At 45.8% G+C, this 18,704-nt stretch overlaps 1 protein-coding gene across 1 annotated transcript in view; it reads right to left on the reverse strand.

Annotated features, from left to right (window-relative positions):
- The window catches only part of LOC311242959 (ecto-NOX disulfide-thiol exchanger 2-like), a gene marked incomplete at both ends in the record, with an annotated part of 492,204 nt that overhangs the window by 8,147 nt on the left and 465,353 nt on the right, over nucleotides 1-18,704 (reverse strand). Inside the window, one exon of the mRNA XM_084332023.1 lies at nucleotides 9,865-9,921. Within this exon, the coding sequence (XP_084188149.1) occupies nucleotides 9,865-9,921 (57 nt within the window). The remainder of the gene's footprint in view (nucleotides 1-9,864; nucleotides 9,922-18,704) is intronic.

Below are 18,704 nucleotides of genomic sequence, written 5' to 3' on the forward strand. Positions count from 1 at the left end.
GTTTTGCACATATTATAGCATATTTGAATAACTTTATTGTATATTAATTATATATATAGTTATTGCCTGACACCACAGTTCGCCCTTTGCTTTTTATTAGCTTTTTAGTAGTGTATTCGTGTAGTTATTATTATTAGTTTTGTCGCGAATCTCAATGGTCTGTCTGTGGGAGACAGCCAGACAGGCAGGCAGCTCCGGTGTCAGGTTACAAACAGAGTGGTAGATGAATGGCTGTGATTGGTTGTCTGAAAATGAGCCCAGCGCATTGCTCTGAAAGTTCAGAAAGTTTCAACTTTCGACCGCACAAAAAAGCTGAGAAAAGAAGCCAACGGCAGCGCACTTCCTAGAGGCGGCCGCATGCGGCCGCATGCGCTCCCTCCCCATTGGAATACATTGAAAACAGATGCGTGCGGTCAGAAATATGCGCCAAGTGGACGCGGGCCCTTAGAAAGGTGCAAACGTCTTTCCCATTCGACTGTGTGTGTGTGTGTGTGTGTGTGTGTGTGTGTGTGTGTGCGTGTGCGTGTGCGCGTGTGTGTGTGTGTGTGTGTGTGTGTGTGTGTTTCAATGAATATGTAGAGAGGTCACCATTTTAGAAGTAGGATGTACTTTTGATTAGTCTGGAAGAGGCATTCCTTACCACGGTTTTAAAGTACCAACTGCTCATGAATACTATTACAGAGCTTGGGTACAAATGTATGTGTTTAAATTTGGAAGCCTAGGTAATGTCCACAGATTAGTTGTGAGAGGGCTGCAGATGGCAGGAAAAAGCTATGGCATTGCCAGAATTCTGTGATAATTGGCAGTCGCTAACATTAGGAGGAGATGCTGCTTCCTATTATCCATAGACTTGGACTATATATATACAGTATGTAATTTTGCAATTCCAGGACTTGTTTGTGCATCTATTATTGTTTGTGTTCAAGGAATTATGTCTAAAATGTGAACACAAATAAATGCATGCCTAGCCAGACAGGGGAAAATGAGAGACCCAGGGAAGAGAATGAGCATCCTAGAAACACAGATCTGACCCTGCATTGTATTGCCTTGGTGTAGAATTATGTTTCTGTTCATCTTACCATGGTAACAATTGCTCATAAAGAAGGAAACGTGATAATGTGTTTATTTCTGACATCCCTTTAAAGACGGATTCCTGATTCTGTCCGTGATTTTGCGGAATATATGAAGCCCTATGTAGGTAAGATACTGTATGCTTGACAATTGAATAGCTCTGCATTAAATGTGCACTGTGCCGTTTCGGGGGAGGGGGATTTGCTGACATTTGCACAAGCTGCAATTAGTGTACAAAACATATTTGACTATACATGTAATCCTTAGAATTATTGTATCTTATCATAAATATAAAAAAAAAAACCACAGTGAACCTTTCAGGAATATGTCTAGCTTCAAATAGTGTTCCGGGGACCCAGAGGACAGTTTGTTTCAAATTTGCTGCATAGTGCACCTTTAAGGAAAAAAAGCCTGCATGAATGGTTTTTATGAAATTTCTTTCCAAAAAAAGGATTGGAATTAGATCGGGCCGATATCAATCAATAAAACAATGGCACAAATCGGGACATGCCAAACCATAAGCCAGACACAGAAACATCTATTCAAACATATATTTGTCTGCAGGGAACACTGATAAATAACAATAGCAAACAGACATAAATAGTTGGAATAAATACATAATACATTTTCACAACAGAAGATGATGAGAAAGAGAGAGAGAAACAAAGAGCAGATATAAAAGAAAGAGAGAATTCAGCCTGCAGCTAGATCTCTGACAGAGAGGCACGAAAGAGAGAGAGAGAGAGAGAGAGAGAGAGAGAGAGAGAGAGAGAGAGAGAGAGAGAGAGAGAGAGAGAGAGAAAGAGAGAGAGAGAGAGAGAGAGAGAGAGAGAGAGAGAGAGAGAGAGAGAGAGAGAGAGAGAGAGAGAGAGAGAGAGAGAGAGAGACACACACACTGTGAGTGGGCAGAGAAAGAATAGAGAGAATTTAGCCAGTAGCTAGAGCTCTGGCAGAGAGATGAAAGAGAGAATTCAGCCAGCTACTTAAAGATCCAGTACAATGATATTTTAATTCACTCATAAATTGCTTATTGTGGAAGGTTAATGTATGGTTTTCTTCAGGTTCAGGTGTATCATTTGATATGGTATAGTGCACCCTCTACGCACAGCCAACTCTCAGTATGTTGAGGGGGCGTGGCCTTCTCTTAACGCAGGGGTCAGCAACCTGTGGCTCCGGAGCCGCATGCGGCTCTTTAGCCAATCAGCTGCAGCTCCATGGCCAAATCTTTTTTAAATGTTTATTTATTTATTTTTTAAACTTTTTTTTTGTATCTCTTATTTTGGAGATCGATGTCATACTGTGATACTGAAATGAAAAAAATATTTCATCAACTCTACAGTACATCACAAACCGACACGAAAGTCTTTCTCTGGTCTGCATGCCCTTAACAATTGTGTGCATTGAGCTATACTGTATTGTACCCATTCTGCAATCTGTTAATACAATTTTCAAGCAATCAATCAATCAGTGTTTTTTCTCCTCTTCTGTGTTTTATTTCAAAGTAGGTCTACACATGGTAGTCTTTTTTCAAAGTGGACTACTTTTTATTTTATAAATGTTCCACAAATAAGGGAAGGACTCAAAATACCTGAATAGTTCAGGGTTTTATTTCAAAGTCAGTCTACATACACCAGTGTTTTGTCTCCTCTTCATAAGAGTTTGAGGTTATATATCGTATTTGCTTATCGCGTCCCGCTCTGAGCCTTATGAGATATCTCCTATCTCCTATGATACCTATTGTATCCCAACAAACAACTAAATGCACCCATACCTGAAGAGGCCCCCGCCCCTATGGAGGCGTAGCCTATATAACCATGACTCTGGTCACCAAACACCCTTCCTCTATTTTCGTTCCATCGTATCGGCTGCGTGCACCGTACGTAACTAGCAGGATGAAAAAGATCAGAGAAGATTCATAATGTTGGAAGCTTACCGGAGGTTGCTGGCCCCTGGCATCTTCGAAGCATGTTTTCAGCGACACGACGGGCCTATGTTGATGTTCCTCGTCTGATGGCAGCAGATCAAGGTTCAGCTGTGCAAGATTGGCTGTCGGGCCAGCTTGTACCCAGGTAGGCCCTGTGTCTTCAGGCATGGGTATTAGTGTTAGTAATGCTGGTTTGTTTTGTTACACAACCATGTTGTGTGTTGGCGCCGGGGGCAGGATGGTTTGGTGAACGTTTCACTGCAGTGAACGGTTTCCAAACGGTCTTGGACGTGCTGTTAAACATCTAATGCTATGCTACATGCTATCGCTAATGCCACATGCTATCACTACTGCTACATGCTAACTGCTACGCTGTTCTAATGTCTCCGCCGTGAGATGTTGTCACTTCTCCCTCCTCTTGCCCGGTTCATCAATGAAGGTCAGTCGGTAGCTGTTGTGGTTTTTTTTGCTGAGTCCTATTTACCTTTTTACGGGTAAATGGGTTGACAACAGGGTAGGCCGTGGCTAGGTAGCCTAGCCAGATACGCTACCCTTGTGTTCCGGCGGGGTCTGTGGAACGGTGTCCCCATCTGGGGCCGATGCGTGAGCTCGGCGGTGTAGCAGTAGAGCTATACTACTGCAGGATGGGACTTAACGGCGGGTTATGGCTCAGCTGGCTAGTTCCTATCCACATTGGCGTCGGGTAGTGGGGCTATGGGTCCAGCCAACATGGTAAACATGTTGCGTGTCTGTGCGCAGGCGGTTGTTGATCTGGGTCCCACATCGCCTCACGCTAGGCTGTAGTAGTGTAGGGGCAGGGCCGCCTGGGAGAAATGTGAGGCCCTGTGCAAGTTTTAAACACGAGGCCCCCCACCCCCTGAGGCGGCCCTGTGTAGGGGGCTACTGTTTCGTTCTGTCACTCTGCTATGAGAAGGTCTGTCTTTGCTACAGCTTTCTCTCCTCTCAACCATTTCATACTGACGGTCAATCGGTATACTGGGGGAGTAGTGCAGGGGGGGCTTTGTTTACCTTTTTTGGTAAATGGGCTAAGCTAGGGCTGGTGTGCTGTTGTGAATATTTTGAATGAAGGCGGGACTAGTTCGCTCTGGTCCGCCTCCCCTTAACGTTGTGTACATGGGTTTGCTCATTCTACAGTATTTTGTGGTTTAGTTCTTTTATTCATTTAACCCTTTCATGGTGCACACCACAGTGGAGGTTGCTGTTTGCAACCACCACTGGTGCTCCGTGTTAACATCAGTTCTTTGTTTTTGACATATTGAAACAGTGCCCCGCCCGGCTGACGCCTTGGGTGGGTCGGCCTGGCGAGTGGCTGGTGGGCTGCTAAAGCCTGTACCGCCACGGTACGGTATGGAATTGGCAGCGATTAGAACTGTGTTCGAATTGCTGTTTTTTTATATTAAAAAAAATGGTGTCTGGTGGCGGGGCCTTGAGGGCCAGCCGACGTCGACACATCGCGCAAGGTTGTTGACGTTATTAGCTTTGACCCAGCCGCAAGCTATAACCACTCAGGGTTCCCCTCTCCGCAGGGGTTTTTGGTCTTCTGCTGGAGCGCGGGCGGTATTGTCCTAGGCCCCACACCGCCTCACACCGCGCAGCCAGAAGAAGAGAGAGCACGGCCTCGTCAGCGGCGATGACGAGGCCCTCGACAGGCGGTCATGTTTTCCCCCGCCGGAGGTATCCTGGGCGTTGATTCGACAAGTGTCCACAAGGCCGACAGCCTTGGCGGCCGAGGGATCGGCCATGTAGGATAGGTTCGGCTTGAACAAACAAGCCGTCACCGTCCTGCCGCGAGCAGCCCGCTCTCCGATCACTCCCTTCCCCAACACCAGCGGAAAAAGTGGGCTCTGATTGTTTCCTTTGGCTGTGGGCCGCGTGCCTTCGTTGAAGCGCGGGCGGCCCCACTTTCGCTTCTCATGGGGACAGGGGCTGACACCCAGTTGATGGCTGAGCCTGGGTCTGTCCGTGAGAATGTTGTGCTGTCAAGCGGCTCCCACACCATAAGCTGTGTTGGTTGAGCCTGGTGTTACGTCTGTCAACTTAAGTGTTGTCAGCAGCGGGGCTCGAAACCATTTGAGGCACACAGTGCGGGCTTCCCCGGCCTCGCTTTCGCCAGGCCAGGTATCATGTTGGTGCCTCCCACTCCTGAAATATTGGCAGTGGTCGCAGGCACGCGTGATTTGGGGTGGTAGTAATATCACTGCAGGGCTACGGTGTGTAGGAACCCATGGGGTCCTTACACCTTGCATGTCCGGCTGCAGAACAACTCCACGGCATGTTCTGGAGGGGTGTTCAGTGTGGGGGCTTTTTTCATCGGAAGCCCCCCGTATCAAACCGGCCCTTTCTGTCGGGGTCCCCCCTTGGGTGCGATTGCCTCGTGGGTGGTGTCAGGGTCAGATGTCCCGACACGGAACGCGCTGCTCGCACGGTTCCAGGGTTGGCTACGCACAGCGGGGGGACCGGGCCAACTATCTACAGTTCCTGGCGGACCTGCGCCACATGACGGCGGGTGCGTTGGGAGTGTCATCACATATGACTACGGCAGTACCATATGTCGAGGTGGATGGAGAGAACGCTGAGGCGGGGACTTGTGTTTACACAACCCCACCCGTTTTCGGGTTTGGTACAGACCCTATTGTCAGGGTCTCCAGCAGTGACAGCTCTGGTCAACGAGATCCAATCTCTGTGGACGAAGCAAGCCATTGTCGTGGCGTTCTCCTCCCGGTGTTCTCTGCTTGAGAAGTCGGGAGGGAGGGGTGTAAGACCCAGGCTGGACCTGTCCCATGGGAAGGTTCAGCATTTTTTGGATCGTCTCCTACCTGTTGAACACTGTCAGGTGGGGGTCTGGTTCTCCTCCATAGACCTGTAGGATGCGTATGCGCATCTCCTATCTTCCATCCTAGGGCTTACCTACGCTTCCTTTGCAGGGTTAGCGTATGAGTACCAGAGGCTGCCGTTCGGTTTTCTCTGGCTCCCCGCATCTTCACCAAGTGCGTGGAGGCCGCACTGGGGCCTCTGCGTCGTCAGGGGTTACGGAGTGTTCTGCCCTGATGACGTTCTGGTCCTTCGCGGTCAAGGTGGATCATCAGGTCTCATACCAGGCAGGTCTCTACCTGCCTGGGGTTGCTGTAGACTGGATGTAGAGTACTCCTCTTCCCAGTCAACGGTTGGAGGGCTATGGGCATCCCTCTCACAGCGTGTTGTCAACACGCTCGGGAGGTTCCGTCCTAGGACGGTTACGGCGCTGTCTCACGCCGCGTTTTCACCGACGCCTCCCTCGCTGGTGACGCATCGGGCCAACGCAGTAGGGGGCAGCTGGCAAACCATGCTGCCTGGTCTGCGCTACGTTCAATGTGTTGGTGTTGAAAGCGGTCCTTCTGGTCCACAAATGGTGTTGATCAGGACGGACGATACGACGTCAGTGTCGTGTATCGACAGACAGGGAGGAGTACGCTCCCCCTGTCTGCACCAGTCGGCGGGCGGCTGGCTATGGGCGTCCTCCATCTGCGCGGCCTGAGGGCTCCCCACATCCCCGGCAGGGAGAATGTGGGTGCAGGTGTACTGTCGCGGGGCGGTCCTCATCCTGACGGGTGAGGATTACGTCTGGACATAGCCAGGCAGGTCTGGGACCGATGCCGTGCCGCCAGGGATTCTTCCCCATACATCTGTTAGGACAGTTGTTGGGACGGGTACGTTGAGGGGCGCAGGTTCTTGATCCTGATGGTGTTACCATCTGGAATGCGCATGCTCCCTCCACTGTCGCGCTTACGCGGGCAGATGACGTATGTTCCAAGTGTGGTGTAAGGCGGGGGGCCGGGACTCAGTCTCCTGCCCCCTGGATGCTGTCCTTAGTTACCTCCAGTCTCTCCTTGATAGACTGTCGGCTTCGACGGTGAGGGTATATGCAGCAGCTATATCCTCCTATCATGAGGGGTTTGAGGGGATGTCTTGTTCAGCCACCCTCTTGTGAAGCGTTTCCTGCTTGGCGCTCGACGCGTTAAGCCGGTGCAACGCTCCTGGGCTCCGACTTGGGATCTTCAACTGGTCCTCGGTCGGTTGTCCTTGGCCCCGTTTGAGCCGCTCGAGCAGGCGCCGTTGGAACAGCTGTCGTTCAAGACCGCGTTCTTGCTGGCCGTCACCTCCGCTGATGCGTGGGTGTGCTTTGTGCTCTCTCGGTACGCCCAGAGTGCCTGTCTTTCGTTCCGATTGCGGTGCCACTCTGCGGCCTAATCCTGCCTTCGTGCCTGTAAATATCCGGAGTTCTTCCGCTCCAGGGATATTGTGGTTCAGGCGTTTTCATCCGCCTCCTCACGGTGGTGAGTTAGTTGCGGGCCTTCACCTGTCATGTCCGGTCCGTGCTTTGGGAATTGCCTCAGCCGTACTCAGGACCTCGGGGTCACCGTTCAGCTTTGTGTCTGTCACGGTGGTTCTCATGCCGGTAAGGCACTATCGAACAGCGCCTGTCCCATTGGTTGTGCGAGGGCATTGCCCTCTGCTACACGTTGGCTGGGCAGGATCCCCCTGGGTGCGTCAGGGCGCACTCCAATCGTGGGGTGGCTGCCTCTGCCGCTCTCCTGGGTGGGGCCTCGGTGGAGGACATCTGTGCTGCAGCCTCATGGTCCTCCCCGGGCCCCTTTGTAAGGTTTTACCTCATGGACATGACCGGGGGTTCTGTCTCCCAGGCGGTTCTGGGGTCTGTGGCCTTTCCTGCTTCCCGTCCTTTGGAAGGGTAGCAGGACTGTATGGGTATGGGCCACAGTGTGTTGAGTCACACGTGGTTCCGCCTGTGCGGTGTGTTCAAGGGGTTCTAGTTCCCTCTTGTTCGCATTCAGGTGGAGTTGACTGCGCCCCCCCTTCATTAGGAAGGATGGGGTGACAGGGCTCCCCGCACCCCTTGATATGGGCTTACGGGTCCTCAGGGGGTACATCTGTCGGGTCTCGCGTCCGCTCTTCCCCATATCTCATAAGGCTCAGAGCGGGACGCGATAAGCAAATACGATATATAACGATAGGTTATGTATATAACCTAGTTATATTAGTATTGGCTGAGCGTCCCGCTCTGCGCAGCCCTGAGTTCCCTCTTGAGGGATCTTTTCCTGGAACGAGATTTGGCGAGGAAGGGTGTTTGGTGACCAGAGTCATGGTTATATAGGCTACGCCTCCATAGGTGCGGGGGCCCCTTCAGGTATGGGTGCATTTAGTTGTTCGTTGGGATACAATAGGTATCATAGGAGATAGGAGGTATCTCATAAGGCTCAGAGCGGGACGCTCAGCCAATACTAATATAACTAGGTTATATACATAACCTATCGTTTTCCTTTGTTATAACAGGTATAAAAAAAATATTTTTGTTGCTTTATAATTCCATTAATGCAACACACTGTGTGCTATAAGTATAAAGTATAATAAATCGCAAATGACTTTGGGTATGCAATTGTCAGGTGTTTTATGCTAAATGTGGGGTATGCTTGGGGATAACTATATATAAAATGTTATATACTGTGTTATCTTCATTTTAAGGGTAAATTGGTTTTGCGGCTCCAAAGGAATTGTATTTTGTGGGAGGGGGGGAAATGGCTCTTTTGATAGTAAAGGTTGCTGACCCCTGTCTTAACGGAACACGCCGACATTATGGGAAATATACCATTTTCTTCAGAGTCTGACAAGAAGATATATACCAAGTTCTTCTCTGTGCGTTTAGTACAAAGCTATCCGGCTAGTAGGTAGCCTACAGTAGTTTAGCACAAATGGATTGAAGCAGATATGGACCACTAGCCTATCTTAAAACTTGTGTTTTTGGCCAACAGCTATAGACTAGCTGGTCCGTATCCGCTTCCATTCATTTGTGCTAAGCTAGGCTAGCTTGCAGACGAATAGCTTTCTACTGAACGCTAGGAAATTGGTATCTATCTTGTCTTACAGTATATTCTTATCTTCTTGTCTGACTCAATTTGTCAAAAAACTTTGCAAACTTGTTTCATTACTTGTTTGTAGACTAGCTAGCTGATATCTTTTACAACTACTGACAACTGGCAGACTGACTGATGGGCCAATCAGGGTAACACAATTTCCAAGGAAATAGATTGGATATCTGGGATAAAAAGGCTTTAGTCATAATTTTCACAACAACGGCAGCTCTAACATTTTGTGTAAATACATCAAAGGTGCACTTTTACCTTCTGTAAATTTTTTTTTACATGCAACAAGATTGAAAAACATTTAATTGAAAAACAACCTTCATTCTACTGAATCTTTAAGTTCTGGCAGACGAGAGAGAGGATTTACACACAGAGAGGAGAAGAAGAAAAATAGAGAGAAGTTGAAAGAGAGAGAGAAACATAGTTAGACAAAGAGAGAAAGTAAGGGTACGAGTAGGCAATGATGACCAATGTGTTGTTAAATGCGGGCTCCTGAAACTAATGGATGTGTAAGTGTTTGTTCATTGTTCTATACTTGTGCTCAACTGGATTTTCAGTTATGGTATGGCATGCCTAGTATAGTAGCCTCTTCTATGGTGCTTGGTATTCACAACCGTGTGTGCGCACGCATACTGTACACCCACCTACAGACACGTGTCCCATGCTATCAATCACTTCAACCAGTGAGGGACATATCTATGCATGAATGTGTGATGTGACCCAGGTCCTTGATTTCCTAAGCCAGTTGTATCTGGATGATTTATTCATTAGTAAATCAAGTCCCTGTGTAGTGGATTGGCCTGTAATGATCTGTCATGTCACAGGAAGAGGTTAGAGGAGAAGGGAGGAGAGACAGAGAAGAGAGACAGATGGAGGGAGAGAAGGAATATAAATATTTAGAAAGGAAGAGAGAGCTCTGTCTCTTCTACTTACACTGGTTTGATTAGCACTCTCTTCGCCATCTCTGTCGTCTGGCACTGATGTCTCTTGCTAAACAGACAAAAAACATAGGTTTGTCCTGATTTTAAGGATTCCACAAATTACCAATCCAAACTACATGGCCTGATGGAGCTCATAACTCCTACACCATAAGTTCAATTGACACGCAACTTGCTACCAGGGCCGTCGCTAGGGGCGTGCAAGCAGTGCGGTCGCACAGGGCCTCGCAAGAAGGGGGGCCTAGCAAAAAAAAAAAAAAAAAAAAAAAATAGAATGTTAACAATCACTTTCCATCACATACCTTGTAGAATAGTGTTCCGGGCTCTGCGGCTCTGCAGATATACTATTGGTTTCATTCAATGACCCGTTTACTTTTGTGCAAAGCATCGTGGGAGGACTAACACTAGGGGGAGCTGGTTGGCGTCGGTCTGGTAGTCGGTAGAGAGATGTGAAGAAGACCGGTATTATCCACGAGGGGAGGGGGTACAGGTACGGGGTCTATTCGGCGCTATCCACGGGAGCGAGTGGATGTCTTGGCCAAGAGCATCCTACTTTTTAAAACCAAATGTGCAGCATCGGAGCAGAAGAAATAACGCTGCGTGCCATAAGCTTATCAATACCAAGTATAGTGATTAGGTTATGCCAAGACGAAGAGGACGTTCGGCAGATGGACTGAAGATGAAAGTTGTTGCGTGTTAGAACGTTCAGTCAGGCTAGCCATGTCGGCTAGTAGCTTAGCTAAAGGCAGGGACAGCTAACTAGCGTTAGCTACGTTATCGAGTGCTAACGTGTGGCAGATAAACTAGGAACAGACTCCCAAGTTCATCCCGACGGGGGGGACAATATCATGGGACTGGTGAACTTTGTCATCTCCACGGTCGTCTCCTTCCTCTTGGACCTGATTCTGCATTAGGGTGAGTTTTTAATGCAATCTATTCTGTTCCCGCCGTGGATCTCTCTCTCTCTCGCGCGCTCTCTCTCTCACGCTCTCTCTCTTGCTCTCTCTCTCTAGATCTCTCTCTCTTGCTCTCTCTCTCGCTCTCTCACGCTCTCTCTCTCTCTCGCGCTCTCTCGGTCTCTCTCTTTCTCTCTCTCTCTCTCACTCGGTGTGTTGCATCATGCAACAGGGTCTGCTCCGGTATCAATATTGAATGTGCAGTAATGCTATGCACTGTTCTGCTGCCTGGACATTACTGCTCAACATGATCACTCCAGCTTTACAAGTTGCTCTCTGGGAACATTTCACACTGTGCTCAGTGTGTGACGTGTGTACTAAGCTTATATAGTTCGATTCAAATAAGGCAAAACTGCAAATCTGCATGTCGTGCTTGAAAAATTAACCTGGCTTTAAGCTTGTTTATCAGGTTCCAGGGGTGTTTTATGCATTTTCCCTGTTACTGCCAGGTGTACGACTGTACAGGTGCATTGCCACTAAGCCTCTGGCAGCGCTATTATTTAAGAATACGTTGACTGTATCATTATGCCCAGCCTCGGGCAGCGCTATTATTTAAGAATACGTTGACTGTATGCCCAGCCTCGGGGCAGTGCTATTATTTAAGAATACGTTGACGTTAATTTGTTTAACCTTTAGGGGGGGCCTCACGTTTAAATCTCACACAGGGCCTCGCATTTCTCCCAGACGGCACTGCTTGCTACACACATCCAGTTATTAATACCAATGTTGATATAATATCTATCTGATATGTTGTGATTAGATTCAAACCTTATAATACCGCCAGGTCTATTGTATGTCCCTAACAGTGACTTAAAAGTGGAACAATGCCCAAAATCCAAAAACTAAAGACAATTTGTAAAGTAATCAGGTATAAAGTGTGAAGCTGCTCCATAAACAATGAATTCGGAAAGACGGTATGAAGGTAGTTGACACAGAGAGCACCCAATGTCAGTATAGGGCCAGTCAGCGTCATGTCACAATTTACAACTCAAAGCCACACTTCTGGTTTGGGCCTAATCGGGCCTTTTTGGATTTAATCCCCCTCCCCCCTTTGGATTTAATTCTGCATGTGACTGACTAGACTTATATTTATTTCAACAAAGGGGAATGAAACCCACAAACACAGGGATACGGTAAGGGAGAACACAGGTATATATAATAAAACAAACACAAACAATCCATGGTTGGGGAAAACTGGACAACCACCCAGCACAATAAACAAGGCTATTAACTCTTTCTGCACCAAACCCAACTTTACTCGGGTTTTATCGCCAACCGTTGAGCGCCAAACCCGACTATACTCAGGTTTTGATCCTTTGATATTTTTCCTCTGATCAGCATTCTAACCACTCACACGGACCGCCCTGTATCTCCCTTGCACCGCTGCCTATGTTAATTGCAATAACGATCGAATCCTGCCAGGTGGCAGTATCGCCTACGTTTTGAACTGGGATAGTTTAGTGTGGAGTTTTTTTTTTTTAAGAACGCCTCCCCTGTGGACCTGTACTACATAAGACTTCAGGCTATGGAACCGCAGTGTTTTCCAGCTCATACCTCTATGCTGGAACTTAAAAACAGGAATCTGGCAACCACTAAAGAGAACTGTGAATACTAGGGGTGGAACGGTTCACAAAATACACGGTTCGGTTCGTATCACGGTTTTGTGGTGACGGTTTTCGGTTCGGTTCGATATACATTTTTTATTTAAAAAAAATTTTAACACACAAATGTAAACATGCTTCTCATTTATTAAAAAAGTTTACAGCGGTTTGCCTTAAATAATGTTTGGCACACAAAGACAGAACTGAAATATAGGCTACATTAAAATAATTGTCAGTTCTTAATGGAAAGATTATTTTTCCGCTTGAAATTTGTGCAGTATTTGAAATACAATGAAAGGAATATAGCTGGATTTCTTATCAAAAGGAAAAGTGTCACTGTGTTATTTAAAATAAATAAACAAACAAACAAATTAGAAGGCCATCAATATAGAATGCAGCATAAAGCAAACTAACACACACACACAAAACAACACTACTCTGTTCATTCTATTTTTAAAATACATACATTGTCTGTCTACATTTATTTAGACTAACATTATTTAAATATTGAGTGCAACACAGTAATTGTGAAACGGTGGTGGATTAATGTAATTCACACACGGAACTGGGGTCCGCACGGACATTTAGCGTGTGGTACCTTCCTTCTCGACTCTACCTACAGTGGAAGTTGAGTGGAGTCGAATCGAGTTGATACCATGCAGTGGGAAAGCGGCAATAGTCCCGGTTGGAATTAGTAAACACAATGTTAGCCTTCTTGGATGTTGATTGGTTGATTGCTGAGCTGCTAAAATGCAATGCTATGCAAAGGAAAATTAAATAAAAGCATCTGTACGAAACTAAACCGCTCATTCTTTCTACACCATGCCGAGGGGCAGTTACAGGCTCCATACTATTTAATTAGAAATGAAAGAGCTGCCATGCTAAAATGGTTCTGGTTGTGCCAGGTAGGCCCCACTTCATAAACAGCTGTTCAGCGTTCTGACAACTTGCTGCTATGCCCCATAACCTAGCAACGTACTGAGACAACACACTCATGGTATACCAATACCATATTTAGCTTTGTAGTAGCTAGCTTTCAAGACAGACTTACACACTTTCTAATCAAATCAAGGTGCATACTAATTTATAAACATTTACAAAGGGTGCTATGGTTAGCAAGCAACATATGTCATTTAAGTGTTGAGCAATATTGTCTGTTGTCTATGTTGCTAGGTTACCAGCCCGATCTCGATTAACCTGTTAAGCCCTAGCCATATTTTCCGGAAATTCGCCTAAAAGTACATACCCAAGTAAATGGAAGATTGTTAAACTTCTACAAGGTCCATTTGCATGTTCTTGGTATCTAGGGATATCTATGGACCTCAGGGAATGTATTCCCAGTGTCAGAAATATTGTGTCTGTTACTATGCTTGAGTAAATTGTAATGAACCAAAGGAGAATATAAATAATTATTATTATTTATCATCTTTGACTGTGAATGACACCATGCTATCATTGACCAGACGTGGAAAAACTGCCACTGAGCTCATTCAGCACCTTCTTGAGATCAAGTGTACTAAAAGTCTAAGCAAATTAATAAAGGCCAGATGATTTACGGGTTTTTACGGGTTGTTTTACGGGTTGTAGACACAGTACTGAATTTGACCATATCAGGCTTATAAATTACCTTATTATGGCCAAGTCATACATCTATGGATCGGGCCAAATCTCCTTTACTGTAAGTACAGTTATTTTTGTATAATATCCATAGCTCCGGCATTTTTCACCGGATTGCGACACGTTTTTTTTCTAGACATTCACAGAAAGGTTTGAGGTTTGTTCGACCCGTGAGATATAAACATTACGTGTTTAATTACGTGAAAAATGGTAGGACTTCCGTTATCTGCGGCTGGTGTGAGCTGGATAGTGTAGTTTTATGAAATCTTGACGTCCATCGAAAGCCCTGGGTCTCCTCTTTCTTAGGACTACAAAAAATTCATGAGTGCGTCTTCTTCTCGCATCTAAATCGTCCGTTTTCCGGTGCAATGCACAGAGATTTTTATAAGCTCATATTTAGCCAATAACACTTAAAATCATTGGTAAACAAACGTAGTGCTGAAAATATACACATTGACAGCTGTTTTGATAGGGGTATGGTCTTTACTATTGGCTACATTTGAAAAAGAAACGCAACATTACTTAACACATTGACCGCCAGAGGTCGCTGTGGGCGTATGGCCGTTTGTGCCAGCGCTGTAATGCAATGGGGGTAGATGCCGGTGTTTGTAGTGCTAAACTATATTAAATATTATAGCTATGGATCTAATAACACCGTCGATTGTCAGTGAGTTTCTTCCGGTCAACATGCAAAAAACAGATAATTTTTTCATCCATACATTTCCGTTTTATACTGTGGTGAATATGAGTATAGTTGTAGAGTGATCCTGTGTAATCCCAGGAAACTCCGTCAAACAGTGCTTTAGTGCAATTCACTAAACACGTTGCCATTTCTCGCCTGATTATTGAATCAATCTGAAATAAATGCTAGATTATCGGTATTATGTTTCATCATGCATGCACGAAAGGGGGGGGGGGGAAGCCGGCCCTCCGTGCTTTGATCGCAACCAACGGGACACGGCACACACACACACACAGACACACGCTGCGATCGCGGGGAAATTTTTTTCTGATCAACGCAAGATTGATAATATATAGTCCTTACATTGTCTATGATGTACTGCAAAAAGAATAATCCAATTATCTGATCGCCATTCCAAATACTGGTCACGGTCGTGTGTCCCATGTTATCCACCAAATAAAATGAACGGGGGGGGGGGGGGGGGGGCTCGTTGATGCATCGTTATACGCGCTTGTCTTGCTGGAGTGTTTAGACCCCGCCTGCACGCTGCAGCTCGGCCAGGAAAACAAACCATATAGTTTCAAATGGAGTGCAATAGCGGCCGCAAGGCGTTAGGTGGCGGTATTGCACCGTTGCGGTCTCAGACAGAGTGCAACACAGTCCTACAGCATAGTAGTAGTAGTAGTAGTAGTAGTAGTAGTAGTAGTAGTAGTAGTAGTAGTAGTAGTAGTAGTAGTAGTAGTAGTAGTAGTAGTTTATTCAGTCATCATCTCACACAATACAATATACACCATCATTTAACAATATTTGAAAAGGTACAGACTGAAGCATAATGCTTATATATGCCTGTCCTATATTCAAACAAAAATTACAAAAATTAAGACTCAAACAGTATTCTAAAAGAAAATAGCAAAAAAAACAGTATTATTCACCCTTGTAGTTTTCAAAAATAGCTTTACAAACCATTTTCTTAAAAACCAAAAGCGAATTACTCATTCTTAACTGTATATCAGCATTATTCCACAAGTTAATCCCAATAATAGAAATAATCCCTTTCTTAGCTTTTTGAACAGTAAATTTACAAATATCTCTCAAATCATATTTTCTTTCATGTATTGAAAAAAACCTTTGCACCCCGTCTGGGAGTAACTTTGCTTTAGCTCTGTACATTATTTGCATAGTTTTATAATAAACCAAATCATTACATTTCATAATATGAGACTTTATAAACAATGGATTTGTGTATTCATAGTAACCAGCCTTAGGCTTTGTGTCCACCGGGGAAGTTTTTTTCAAGGCGGACCGCTTTGAAAAGCAAAAATATGCATGCTCAGAGCGTTTTCCTGAGTCTCGCGACTGCCGCGGCTCCGCCACTTGCTCGATGTTGATTGGTCGGTCGAGGTGGGCAGGCTGAGTTCAGTGGGGGGGAATGAATGGGGTCAGAGCGGCTGAGCTTTTCCCAGTGGGGTCCTGTGTGTTGCGGGGTCGGTGGGCGTGGGTGTGGGGCTCTCGGTGACATGGGAGGTAGCGGGCATGGCTCGGTGGGGGGGAGACTCGGTCCCTCTCCTCTACTGGGCCTGGCCCAGTTGATTCAAGGGACCCGTGTCGCTGGGGGCCCGGCTCCGCGCACATCGGCCTGGGATAAGTGGGAGTTCTATGGGCTTGGCTCAGGGGGGGGAATGTCCCGGGGGGGGGGGGGGCCATCGTCTCTGCGGTTTGGCCCGGGAGAGTGGGGTCTCGTGGGTTGTGGGTTCGTGGTGCGTGGTGCTTGGTGACATGGGAGGTAGCAGGCTTGTCTCGGTGGGGGGGAGTCGCTCCTTCCCCTCAACTGAGCCTAGCCCAATTTAATTCAATGGACCCGTGTCGCTGAGTGCTCGGCCCCGCGTGGGACGAACCTGGGATGTGGGGGAGCCCGGTTTCTAGGGGTAGATGGCGGGAGGGGGCGGGCCCTCTTATGGGGGTATGGGCGGCTGAACGACGCCATATTCAAGGGACCCATATTTGTATATTGTTATGTTATGGATGTCATTGTAAGTATTGTCTAAGTGTTGTATGTCTATAAATGTTAAATAAAAATGTAAGTAAAACATTTTTAATTAAAATTACAATGTGTATGTATTACAAATGAGTACATATATTCCATATTTAAAATCTTTATAACGTTTTCAGAAAACCTTTGAGTTCCCCTGCTGGGGAACAAACTCGGGGCACTCGCATGGGAGGCAAGTGCCTTTACCTCAAGACTACGGAGACACACTTTTCTGAGCGCACTTGCCCACGACCACAATCATTGTTGGTTCGACTCCTGGTCCTTTTGGACTTTTGCTGATACGAAATGTACATAAATGACTTATACAAGAAGTAAATATATTACTTACGGCTAGCTATAACATAACGTACATTATGTAACTTTTTTCCTGTGGTCGATTAGTACTTTATTTACATGTTCTGATCAGACCGCGTTGAGGTTACAGGCCATAGAAAGCAGAAAGCTGTCAGACAGCTGTTTATGAATATTTTTTTGAAGTCAGTAAATTTTTCATGACAGAGCACAAAAGTGCAGAGGCTGCCTAGAGAGATGGGGAGGCACTTGTATTTATTTTTAATTACTGCTAAACTGTCACTGCAGTTTTACCATGATATCAGCTGGTAGACAGTGGGAGAGGTCTGTACAAATGTAAATACATGAGCAAGCAGTAAATTCAAATAAATGACTAATGTGACTTTGAGACAGATGACTACTGTGTTAAGATTGGCTACAGCTCATGGCGTGGCATTAGTTTACATTAGTGACCAGTCATGCTGCAAGGCGTGGTGCTGCAGGCCATCTGTCTATCAGACTAACTGATCAGAGACACACTGGATGCCGAAGAGCCGCGAAGAGATGTTCTCTTGCGAACAGGAGCCTGGCTGTTCACACCAGTCATTTCTCAACAAAGAGATTCTGCTCCTCTGCTCCAAACACACGTAGAAGACTTGTATGTAAGTACCCCCCACCTAGCCACGCAGCTTGCATTCAGTGTCATATGATTTACTTCTATAATATTAATTGAAACTAGGGATGCTCGATATTGGCTTTTTTACCGATACCGATATACCGATATTGTCCAACTCTTAATTTCCGATACCGATATCAACCGATATCAACAGATACCGATATATGCAGGGTTCCCCCCCCCCCCCCCCCCCCCCCCCCCCCAAAAAAAACGGAATAATTTCAGGTAATTAACATTACATATCTCTTGTTGTGGAATTAACACAACATTATGCATACTTTTGACAATAAATAAAATCTGAATTTGTTCTTACTTGCTTGCCTGGGTAAATAAAGGTTATAGAAATGTTAAAATAAAATTAAAAATTAAAAATTAAAATTAAACCGATACCGATATTTTCCTATATCACATTTTAATGCCAATATCGGTAGGCCGATAATATCGGACATCCCTAATTGAAACACAATTCAGTATGTGCAATGAAACTCATTTTTAACCAGTTTCTCTCTGATTAGGCCACAGCACAAATTATAGAGGGTAGTTCAAACCCAAAAAGTATTTCAATTTAACAACTCGTGGACAAAAAGTTGTGTTTCATCCTCATCCTCTTGAGGGAAAAATGCTATGGCTGCACATGTAAGGTGCTTGCAAGCTCCTAACAACCTACACAAAAAAGTTATGTATATGCAAGACGTTCAAGCATTAGAGATTAAATAACTGTGAGCAAGTGAGCAAATATGTGTGTGTATTCCTGCCACTTGACCTTGTGTGCGTGTGTGTGTGTGTGTGTGTGTGTGTGTGTGTGTGTGTGTGTGTGTGTGTGTGTGTGTGTGTGTGTGTGTGTGTGTGTGTGTGTGTGTGTGTGTGTGTGTGTGTGTGTGTGTGTGTGTATCTCTGCCACTGACCTGCAGTGTGTGTGTGTGTGTGTGTGTGTGTGTGTGTGTGTGTGTGTGTGTGTGTGTGTGTGTGTGTGTGTGTGTGTG

Source organism: Notolepis coatsorum, assembly GCF_963971535.1.
Source record: "Notolepis coatsorum genome assembly, chromosome: 16".
NCBI lineage: Eukaryota > Metazoa > Chordata > Actinopteri > Aulopiformes > Paralepididae > Notolepis > Notolepis coatsorum.